Raw genomic sequence first — 10,634 nt, 5'->3', positions numbered from 1 at the left:
ACGCGCCGTTCGGCGGCTACAAGCAGTCGGGCTTCGCTCGCGAGACACACAAGATGATGCTCAACCACTACCGCCAGACCAAAAACATGCTCGTCTCGTACGACAAGTCCAAGCTCGGTGAGACGCCGCGCACCCGCAGGCCACGCTACACACACCTCCCGCCCCACCCGGTGTCCCCGCCCCCTCTCCACCCGCAGGCTTCTTTTAGACATCGCTTACTCGCGCCGGCCCCTGCTGCGGCCCGCCACGGCAAACGATGAGACGGCCGGCGGAGTGTCCTTCTCACGTTGAACGCGAGACGCGCCGCCGTTACCTCCTAGTGCACAGGACCACAAACAAAATCTCTCTCATGACCATGAGCATGACGAGAGCGAGCGCGCCGAGATACGGAAAGCTGCTCGCCCAGGGATGATGTCTTGATCCCGCACATGCTAGGAATACGTTTGGAGCTCCCCGGTTTCCCCGCCCCACAAAGCGTACGCGTACATTGAGCACACTTGAGAGACGCGTCAGTCCCCTACTACCGCTACCCGGGTCCCCGCTCGAGCCCGCCGCCAGAAGCCGCCGAAGAGAAGGGGTGCGCCCCCTGCCGCGTCCCACCGAGCGTGCCATGCCCTCTGTCCTTTCGGCCAGCCGCGCGCTCAAGGCGACCTCGAAGCTGCGCACGGCCACTAAGCACGCCGGCCGCAAACGCGACAAGTACTCGTTTGAAGCGACCGGCATCTCGGTCGCCGGCCTGCCGGACCGCCCGCTCGACAGCGGCTGCCAGGAGCTGGTGGTGCAGCTGGCGCGGGGGCCAAAGATTGCGAGCTGCTCCGTGGACGTCCCTGGCGGCCACCCCGCCGGCGGCGCCGTCAGCTGGGGCGAGCAGAAGCTCACGTTTGTCGCGACGCTCTACTCTTCCAAGACGGGCAAGGACTTTTCAGACAAGCGGTACCGCGCGTCGCTGCTGGCGGCGAAGCCGGTCGACCGGGGCGGGAAGCGGCAGCTGCGCGAGGTGGGGCACGTCGACTTCAACCTGAGCGACTTCGCCAACTCGGCCACGCCCCGCCGGCTGCAGCTCGAGGTTCCCCTCTCAAAGCGCGTCAAGGGCGGGGGCGGCCCGGTCCGGCTGGTGCTACACCTGAGCGCGGCGCACCTGGGGACAGCGGACGAGGACGACGACGACGAGTCCATCTCGTCGGCGCTCTCGGGCTTCACCGACGCCTCCTCGCGCTACACCGCCTCGGAGGCCCCCTCGGAGGGGACCCTCGAGCAGGACCTGTCTGGGTTTGGGGAGGAGGCGGGAGAGCTCGCAGAGCCGAGCGGCAAGTCGACGGGCCTCTCTGCGGCGGAGGCGATCGCGGCCGCGCGCTCGAGTCGCAGGCCCGCCGCGGCGCCGCCCCGAGAGACGCCGCCGCCGCGGCCGACGAGCGAGCGGCCGAGGTCGATGGCGGCTCTCTCGGCGGCAGAGGAGCCGGCGGCGGCGGCCGGCGCCGCGAACCCGTTTGGGGAGCCCGACCCGCCCGCGGGGGAGGGGGCGGGCGGCGGCGACGCTGGGAACCCCTTCGCCTCTCCGGACGACGACGCCCGCTCCGACTCGAGCCTCGCTTCGGCGGCGGCGGCGGATGCGCTCTTTGACCGAAAGGAGGAGGACACCGAGGACGAGGAGGAGGCGGCCAAGCCTCCGCCGCGGCTGGCGGCGGCGACGCGCACCGCGAGCGGCGGCGACCCGGGCGCGTCGGTGCGCGAGCGCATGGCCGCCTTTCGGACCGCCGCCGCCGCCTCGAGCGCTTCGAGTGCTCTCGAGCGCAAAGTGGCGGCGCGCGGCGGCGGCGGCGCTGCGGGCGGGAGGAGCACGTCTGAGAAGCTGGCGCAGATCCGGCAGCTGCAGGGCATGCGCGATGGGCTCGAGTCGCGCCTCGAGTCGATCAAGACCAGGAAGGAGGGCGGCGGCCTCGCCGCTGCCGGAGAACGCGTCGTCAAGACGACCTCCTTCGCTCGCACCGCGCGCGGCGCTGCCGCCGCAAGCGGCAGCGCGTCCGCGGCGGGCGGCGCGGCGGGCGGCGCAGCGCCCGCGGCGGCGCCCGCGGCGGGCCCGCCTCCCACGCCACCGCTGCCGCCGGCTGCGGCCGCGGAGGCCGAGACCGTCACCAGGGTAGCCAGCAGCGAGGAGTCTCTGCCCCGCCCTAAGAGGCGCGACGCGGAGCCGGCCGCCGCCGCCGCCGCCGCTGCGGCCGCTGCCGCCGCTGCCGCCGCCGCCGCTGGCGGCGGCGGCGGCGGCGTGGAGCAGCAGCAGCAGCTCATCTCAATGAAGGCGCAGCTCGAGGCGGCGCGCGGCGAGGCGGACGCGGCGCGCGCAGAGGCGGAGGCGCTGCGCGCGGAGAGCCGGGCGGCCATCGAGGAGCGGGACGCGCTGCGGCGGGCGATGGAGGCGGATTCGGACGACGAGGAGGGGAGCGACGCGGCGCACAGCGCGGAGGTGTCGGCGCTGCGCGGCCAAGCGGAGGCGCTGCAGGCGCAGCTCGATGCCGTCTCCGCCGCGGAGAAGGGTGCGGCCGTGAGGAACCGGCTTCTGGAGGAGGAGCTGGCGCAGGCGCGGCGGCAGGCGGCGGCGGCGGTGCGCGGCGGCGCGGCGGCGGCCGACGGCGCGGCTGAGCTCGAGGCGCTCGAGGAGGAGCACGCTGAGATGGCCCTCCAGCTGGTGGAGGCCAAGCTGGCGGCGGCGGAGGCGGCCTTCGAGCGTGATGAGATGGGCGCGCGCGCAAACAAGGCGCGCGAGGCTAGTGGGTTGAGTAGCTGAGTAGCTCGTCCGTCCGAGCGTGCCGGCAAGGGGTGCCGTCGAGGCGCTGGTCGCAGCACCCATGCGCATCCGGCCGACCCCTTTTCTCTTCCTCCGCCTCCTCGCCAGGCGCGTCGGGGCGGTCGGTCGGTCGCCGAGCAGCTGACGGCGCTCGAGGTGCGTTACGAGGACTTGCGACGGCAGTACGAGTCGGACATGCGCAAGATGATCGACCTTAAGCTGCAGTGCGCCGAGGCGGTTTCGCGCGCGTCGGACCTGGAGGAGGCGCTGCAGAAGCGGCGGTAGAGCGGATTAGCGGAAGCGGCGCACACGCCCCCGCATGCGAAGTGTCTCTCTCTGTCTGTGTGCGGGAGCGGGTGATCTTGGTCTTGGCGGAAGTGGTGGTTGGCCGACGCGACTGGGAGTACAAACACATGAATACGTGTGGTGGGTAGACATGGTTTAAGTTCGAGGGATGTTGGAAGAGTGCCGTCAGTGGCTGCAAAGGTCGCGTATGTAGAGACTATGGAAGTTCACGACACGTCATGACGGTTTTCACGGAGCTGAAGTAGCTTGGTCCTCGCCTGCATAGATGGGCCCAGGTAGGAGGCTCCACACCACCTGAATCGCGTCGTGCCACCTGAAAGCCACAAAATGCCGGATTTTGCACGAGACACACGCGGAAAGCGCCACGTGCCTCCACGAGTCCTTTGCAGCTTTTTGCACAAAATGCAGGTGGCTTTAGCCACTTGCTCCATGAGCAAAACAGTCCAAAAAGCACCTGGAGCAGATGGCTTACGCCGCCTGTGGACATGGACAAAACAGTGCAAAAAGCACCTGGAGCAGATGGCTTACGCCGCCTGTGGACATGGGCAAAACAGTGCAAAAAGCACCTGGAGCAGATGGCTTACGCCGCCTGTGGCCATGGGCAAAACAGTGCAAAAAGCACCTGGAGTAGATTCCAAACGCCGCCTGTGGCCATGTGACCGCTCGGGTGGCGCCAGGTGGCTTCGCCCCCCTCCAAGCCACCTGCCCCCCTCGCCACACCTGCCTGGAGGGCTGGAGCACGTGCGCCACCTGGGCCCGGGCAGGTGGCTCCAGGTGGCTTCGGCCCCTCTAAGCCACCTGCATGCCCCCCCTCGCCACACCTGGAGGGCTGGAGCACGTGCGCCACCTGGGCGTCACTTCGGGAATTTCATCGTGCGTGTTCTTTTGAATAGGAATGTACTATACACCGCCTCGGCACCACGAGCCGCCCCCGCCGCGCCTCCACAATCCACTCTCGCAACTCTACCGCGCAGCCAGCACACGACGTCGGCGAGGCCGACAAAGCTCTGCATGGCCTGGTTTATCGGGGATCGAGTGATGGCGTATTATCGGGCAGTCTTCTCATTGGCGAGTCAGACTGCTCAGCGTCGGCAGCAACGGCGCGTGAGCAGCGCAGCCACCGGCTCCTGCGGCGTTTGCAGCCACACCAAACGCCCGCGCGGGCCGGGTTGAAGCCCCAGGCTTATGTCGACGCCGGACATTGATTGTAGCCGCCGATGACCGCCGCAGGCCCTCTTTCACACACCCCACAGTCCCAGTTTGCAGCGCGGGGAGGAGCGGGGAGGCTCGCGTTTGGCTGGCCAGCCCTTCCGTGGCTCGGATTTTCCGTTTCCGAATTCAAACTTGCGCCAGGTGGCGCACGTGCTCCGGCCCTCCAGGTGTGGCGAGGGGGGGCATGCAGGTGGCTTGGAGGGGCCGAAGCCACCTGGCGCCACCTGCCCACCCATCAGGCCCAGGTGGCGCACGTGCTCCAGCCCTCCACGTGTGGCGAGGGGGGCGGGGCAGGTGGCTTGGAGGGGCCGAAGCCCCGACTTCGACACTGGCCGGGCGGTTGTTCCTGAGTCCACCCTCGGCGGCGAGACCACATGCATCGTGTGCTTTACCCGGCCGAAGACGCACATCGCCGTGCCATGTGGGCACCAGTGCGCGTGCGGCGCTTGCGCGGATCGGATGCGCGAGTGCCCGTACTGCCGCGAGCCGGTGATGATGTGGATGCTGCAGCGCCTCGTGTAGGAGATGTCATCTGCGTCGAGGCGAACGCGCACGGCAATTGGGGAGCAGGTAGATCGATAACGGCGGAATGCAGGCCGGAAAAAAGAAAGAAAAGGAATGGATCACGCGACGAAATTCTTTTATGCTTGCGCGTTGCGCGGGGCCGCTCGCGCGGAGTGGTCACCGCAGTCGCACGAGCTCTTCCAGGCGCGGCGGCGATATCTCTTCCGTGCATGCTGACCATCCCCACCCTCTCGGCCGTGCACAAGAAGGGAACCCACACCATGCAGGCCATCGGTCTTCTCGCCGACATGGGCCACGATGGCACCGCTGCGCACCGCGGGCAGGGCGTGCAGCGCGACATGCCGGGCGTCGCTTGCAATGTGACCGGCGGCGGCGGCCGCTGCGAGCAGCTCCAATTTGGACGATACACCGCCGTCGGCCATTGCGACTGCGGCCCGCACGGTGTGTGCGAGCCGCTGACGGGAGAGTGCCTCTGCCAGTGGGGATGGGCAGGCAAGCAGTGCGAGGTGGCCGCCTTCCCAGCGTGCGGACTGGGGGCGGAGCTCTCTCGCGCGCAGCTAGCCGCCTCGTGCGCCTCAATGCGGCTGCTCTCGCCTGTCGCGTGCGCGTGCCTCGCACAGTGCCTCGATGCCGGCCACGAAGTCTGCGCTCACGGCTCGATGGGGTCTGCCCCTCCCCGGCCTCGGGACGCGCGCCACCTCCCCCAAAGCTGCTCGCGTCGACGCCCGTCTCCCTCCCCGGCAGGTGCAACCTGCCGTGGCCGCGTCCCGCCAAGCGGGCTCGCTTCCACGAGTCGCTGAGCTGCGTCGACTTCCCGCCCGCTGTCGCACCTTCCTCGGCCGTGCCACCGCCTGCGCAGGCTCCGGCCGGACCTGCCTTGGGGGGAGGGGAGAGGAGGGGAGAGCCGCGGAGAGGCGGCCAGCGGCGGGCCGACCCCCCCCCCCCCCCTTCCTATCCGCTCGCAGGCTCGGCTGACCACTCTCGGACGCTACCTCGCGGGCGGTCGCGCCTTTGACTCGTCGGCGCCCGCCGCTCCGGCAGAGCTCCCGGCGCGCAAGCACTTGCGCGGCGTGGCGGGCGGCACCCGCCATGCGAACGCTGCACGTGCGGGCTCGTGCGAGGTAGGCGTACAGCTCGGGCACCAAGAAGGACGGCAGGCCCGATGGCTCCGCTTGGGTCGTCCCGTCCCGCTGCCCGCACAGCTGCTCCGCGCGCGGCCGCTGCCTGCGGACGCCCGCCTCACCGTCTCCCGGCGGAGGGCGGCGCCTTGATGAGGCGTCGTACCGCTGTGTCTGCGTCGACGGCGCCTTTGGTGACGGCTGCGAGAGCATCTGCTCCAACGATTGCTTCAACGGCTGCTCTGGCCACGGCACGTGCGTGCACGGCTGGTGCCAGTGCGACGCTGGCTGGTATGGCGTCGACTGCTCGGACGCCGCGGGGCTCCAGTACAGGTCCTCCTCCGTCCCCCCCCCTCTCCCCTCCCTCCCTCCCCTCCCGCTCCACCTCCCTCGCAGAGGCTCACGCCCCTGCGGCCGCCACGCAGGCGCTCGGCTCTCTCCACCGACCCGATGCAATTCGGAGACGGGACGACCCGCGCGCAGCTGAGCGTGCTGCCGGCCACGCTGCGGCCGCACTTGCGTCGGCTCCGCCGATCCGTCTACGTCTACCAGATGCCGGCGTCGGTCAACCGCGCCGCCGAGGCGTGGATGTGGAGGCAGTGGGGCAAGGACGCCGGCCGCGGCTGCGACCCGGTGCACAACCGGCGCATTTACTCTGCCCAGTCCCACTTCGACGCCCACCTGCTGCACGATGACTTCACGCGCACGCTCGACCCCAAGCGCGCGTCGCTCTTCTACGTGCCCCTCTTTCTCAACCAGCGCGTGCCGTGGGGCGCCGACCTCAACGCGTCGATGAGCCGTGCGCTGGCTCCCTCGCCCTTCCCGCAGGCCCGCGACCTTCCCCCTGAACCTTCTCGGATCGTCCTGCAGGCGCGCTGCAGTACATCCGCACCCGCCACCCGTGGTGGAACGCCTCCTCCGGCCGGGACCACGTGTGGTTCGTGTTTGGCGAGCGGCAGACCTGCCTCGTGCCGCCCGAGATTGCAAAGGCCTCCATCATCGTCGGCCACTGGGGCGACGAGGACTGCATGTCCCCCGACAAAGACGTTGTCGTGCCGACCATCACACCCGTGCAGCACGACTACCCGCGTTTCGTCCAGGGGCGCGACGGCACCCATTCGCTCCAGCGCTCGATGAGGGGGTCGGCCGAGCTCCCCCTCGGCCGGTGCGGCCCGCCCGCCCGCTTGCTCCCCAAGAAAGGGCTGGAGGCGGGGGCGGCGCCTCGTCACCGCCGCCGGCGCGTGCCTGCAGGTCGGGGCCGCTCGTCTTCTTCGCGGGCGGGATCACCTCATTTGGCGCGTCGCAGGACAACTTGCGCAAGGGCGGCATTGACTCGCAGGAGAAGCAGGAGAAGTGGCTCAAGCGCGTGACTGCTGACCGCTGCGCGCGGCCAGACGTGTCGTGCCGCCAGGTCTACTCGATGGGGGTGCGGCAGGCGATCTGGCGGGAAAAGCTCTACGCGGAGCCGGACATGCGGATCGTGTCGGCCGGCGTGCCCGACTACTTCGACGTGGTCACCAAGGCGCGCTTCTGCATCCACACCGAGGGGAACGGGTGGGGCGCGCGCGTGGTGGACTACATGGCGATGGAGTGCCTCCCTCTGATGGTCAACGACCGGATGATCTTCCCGTATGCCAACGTGCTGCCGTGGGAGGACTTTGCGATCCACCTCCGCAAGGACCAGATCCCCGCCCTCGCCGCCACTGTCCGCAACATCTCGCAGCGCCGGCAGGAGGAGATGCGCACCGCGCTGCGGCTCTACAAGGCGGGCTTCGTGTGGTGGCGGCCCGACGGCGCGGCCTACGAGTTCACGCTCGCGGCTCTCGGCCAGCGCGTCGAGCAGCTCGGGCTCGGCCGCGCCGCCAGGCAAGCCCGCGCGAGGAGCTGAGTACGACCGTGTGGACAGTGCGGGCTAGACTAGTTTGTGTGGCTGTGGAGACATGCGGTTGAGTGTGTGCGTGAGACCGTTGTGTGTTACGTGACCCCCCCCCCCCCCGTGCTGTCTGCTGAACGGACCGCATTGGCGCATTGTGATATCACTGTGAGTTTGAGGTTTAGTTGTGGACAAAAGCGCCCGCGGCGCGTTCTCGTCGAATTGGAAATTGAGGATGTCCGATGGCCCCCCCCCCGCGCCGGGCGCGCCCCGGGGGGGCGCGGGGGCTCTTCGGACGACTTCGCAGCTTTCTCCATTTTCGCACACTTGCCACATACTTTTCGGCACAGACCTTCCTCGCCGTTATCTTTGCGTCTTGGCGAGTGCACATACACAAAACAATTCAAAGTCTACACCGGTGCGCGGGTGACCGGTATATACTACCGCAGCGGCACTCGCACGGCACGCTCCCACAGACAGGGCCAGCTGCCCAGAGCTCCAGACCCGAGACCCCGCCAGCGGCTCGCGACACGCACAGCGCACAGCGCATACGCACGCACGCTCGCACCCCAAATGAGCCTCGCTCGACGGCACGCGTGGAAACCAATGCCATGCTCACCAGTAAGCAACCGCTTGTTCCTCCTCGATCACGCGCGGTAGGCCTCCCAGATGCTCGCCCACTCTCTCGCAGCCGAGAGCAAGCCAGCGCTTGAGCGGGATCCGCGCGGGTTGGTTCGAGGCAAGCAAATCGCCCACTGATTGCACCAGTGCATAGGAGCCGCAGTCCGACACCTCGTGCATTGGGACGGTGTCGTAGACGTCGAGGGAACGGAGGCCGGGGCACTTGTCGATCACCGTGAGGAGGGCAGCAGTACAGACGCCGGGCAGCTTGTGCGCGCTGAGGGCGGTGAGGTTGGGGCAGGCCTCGGAAAGGAGGGAGAGAGCCGCGCTGGCGTCGAGGGACGTGCAGCCGCCGATGCCGAGGTGGGTGAGGGACTGGCGGTTGGGCTCGAGCATCGCCCGCAGATCAGAGAGGTTGAGCGTGTCGAAGCCGCCCAGGCCGAGCATCCGCAGGCCGGGCGAGTGCCTCCTCACGGCTGCGCGGACGGCGGGCACGTCGCGCGCGCACCCTTGGGCGTAGCAGAGATCGAGCACCTCAAGCTGCGGCGACGCGTTGGCGAGGGCGGCGAGGCCCACGCCGGTGAGGTCCGTGCAGCTTGCGTTGAGGCGCGAGATGCGTGCGCCCGCGGCGGCGAGGGCTCGCGCGTAGCCGTCGTCGAACCCAGTGCCGCGAACGTTGAGGTGCGTGAGGGTGGGGGCGAGTTTGGCGATGGTCTCGGCCGCCAGCTGCCCTTCGTGGTCTGAGGAGTGCGTCAAGGCGACCCGGCAGCCGCAGAGGTCCAGCGATTGAATGGGAGGAGTGGAGGAGAGCAGCCAGGTGACATCTTCGACGCCGAAGCGAAGGTAGCCTCGGAGGGAGAGGCGGGTGAGGTGAGCCGGCGGAGCAAGGCCATGGAGGTATCTGGCTCTCAGGGCGTGAGAGAGCTCGAGGCGGCACAGGTTGCTCTGGGCGAACCGGGTCGCTGCGGCCGGGCCGCCGGTGGCGTCGGACAGGAACTCGCTCCCTCCACCAGTGACGAGCGTGGTCAGGAAAGGGCAGCGGGAGAGGGCGTAGCCAACGATCGAATACTCGGCGGCGATGGCGGACTCGGTGTCGTAGGCGGAGAGCACCTCGAGCCTGCGCAGCGGCTCAAAGAGGTCGATGGGGCTCGGCGTAAAGATTATCCCGGGACGCGGTCCAAACTGGACTCCTTTTGCGCCGTGCAGGCAGTCGCTCAGGGGGTGGCCGAGGATGCGGACGAAGGTGACGTCCAGGCGGCGCAGCGTCTCTCCGCAGGCGCCGAAGGCGGCGCGTAGGAGGAACGCGTCCTTGATGCTCGCCCCTGCAATGTCGAGCTCCACCAGACGGCACCCCCTCGCAGGGAGTTCGAGCATCAGATGGTGCGCTCGAACGGTCAGCGAGCGCACGATGCCAGCTTTGACCCACCGCATCGCAAACCGCACCCTCTCCGAGATGCTCGGCCTGTCGAAGCGCTCCGCCTGCAGCGTTAGGCTGCGCCAGTGCACGGGGTCCGCGACAAAACCGCGCATCGTGCGACAGGTCGCGTGCAGCGCGAGCCGGTCGCGAAACGAGAAGACGTTCTCGAGCAGCAGCCCGACGAGCTCGATCGACGAGAGCACTCGCTGCGACGCCGGCTCCTCGGCCGGGTTGACAGTGCCGAGCATATTGTGTCGTGGACAGCTTTATGCCACAGGTGCACCCCAGCTGTACCCCGCCCCCCCCCCGACCGGCGTGGGTTCGCCGGTTCGCCGGTTCGGGCTCTAGTTGAGGGGGGAAGCGCGCCGGGCTGGCAAGCTGCCGATCCCAAAAGATTTTTTGTGGGGGTTCAAAATCTCTGAGCCCCACGGCTGGAGCCTGAACCTGGCTCCGCGCTAGAGAAGAGAGAGAGAGGAAAGAGCAAAAAAACCTCCGAGAACCCAAAGGCCGTTCTTCATCGCAAACCCTGTCAGCAGAGTCCTCCTACGGGAATGTACGTAAGAGCCACGTACACTGAGAGAGAGAGAGAGAGAAGCTTTATGCCACAGGTGTACCCCGCTGGGTTCCGGCTCCTACCCAGATAGGGGGTCAGTCGGCATCCGTTGGACCCTATGCAATAGGTAGGTAGGTCCGGTTTTGACCGCCCCAGAGGGCCCCGCAATAGGTAGGTAGGTGGCGGTGGGGGGGGGGGGGGGGGTTAAAATAAAAAAACGCTTCGCT

At 68.4% G+C, this 10,634-nt stretch overlaps 4 protein-coding genes across 4 annotated transcripts in view; 3 read left to right on the top strand and 1 right to left on the bottom strand.

The window, feature by feature from the left end:
• The window catches only part of ALDH7 (putative mitochondrial aldehyde dehydrogenase), a 2,284-nt gene extending 1,776 nt beyond the window's left edge, over nt 1-508 (top strand). Inside the window, exons 5-6 of the mRNA XM_005778888.1 lie at nt 1-117; nt 198-508. Coding sequence (XP_005778945.1) covers nt 1-117; nt 198-208 — 128 coding nt within the window. The 3' untranslated portion in view covers nt 209-508. The remainder of the gene's footprint in view (nt 118-197) is intronic.
• Nucleotides 509-570: 62 nt separating this feature from the next.
• Nucleotides 571-3,296, top strand: EMIHUDRAFT_435085 (hypothetical protein). The gene is made up of 2 exons (XM_005778887.1): nt 571-2,752; nt 2,891-3,296. Exons 1-2 carry the CDS (start codon nt 611-613, stop codon nt 3,065-3,067), a joined length of 2,319 nt encoding a protein of 772 aa, XP_005778944.1. The 5' UTR covers nt 571-610; the 3' UTR covers nt 3,068-3,296.
• Nucleotides 3,297-7,561: 4,265 nt separating this feature from the next.
• EMIHUDRAFT_353932 (hypothetical protein) lies at nt 7,562-7,831 on the top strand (the record flags this gene model as incomplete). Its single annotated transcript, XM_005778886.1, has 1 exon — nt 7,562-7,831. The coding sequence occupies one exon, from the start codon at nt 7,562-7,564 to the stop codon at nt 7,829-7,831; it is 270 nt and encodes an 89-aa protein (XP_005778943.1).
• A 600-nt stretch (nt 7,832-8,431) lies between these two features.
• EMIHUDRAFT_205589 (hypothetical protein) lies at nt 8,432-10,102 on the bottom strand (the record flags this gene model as incomplete). Its single annotated transcript, XM_005778885.1, has 1 exon — nt 8,432-10,102. The coding sequence occupies one exon, from the start codon at nt 10,100-10,102 to the stop codon at nt 8,432-8,434; it is 1,671 nt and encodes a 556-aa protein (XP_005778942.1).
• Nucleotides 10,103-10,634: the final 532 nt, after the last annotated feature.

This window comes from Emiliania huxleyi (assembly GCF_000372725.1).
Source record: "Emiliania huxleyi CCMP1516 unplaced genomic scaffold EMIHUscaffold_24, whole genome shotgun sequence".
Classification (NCBI taxonomy): Eukaryota; Haptophyta; order Isochrysidales; family Noelaerhabdaceae; genus Emiliania; species Emiliania huxleyi.
This window is presented reverse-complemented; position numbering and strand designations above follow the sequence as displayed.

Coding starts and splice junctions, on each gene's coding strand:
- EMIHUDRAFT_435085 (XM_005778887.1), top strand. CDS start 611: ATGCCCTCTGTCCTTTCGGCCAGCCGCGCGCTCAAGGCGACCTCGAAG. Junction 2,753..2,890: donor TGGGCGCGCGCGCAAACAAG/GCGCGCGAGGCT, acceptor CCTCCTCGCCAG/GCGCGTCGGGGCGGTCGGTC.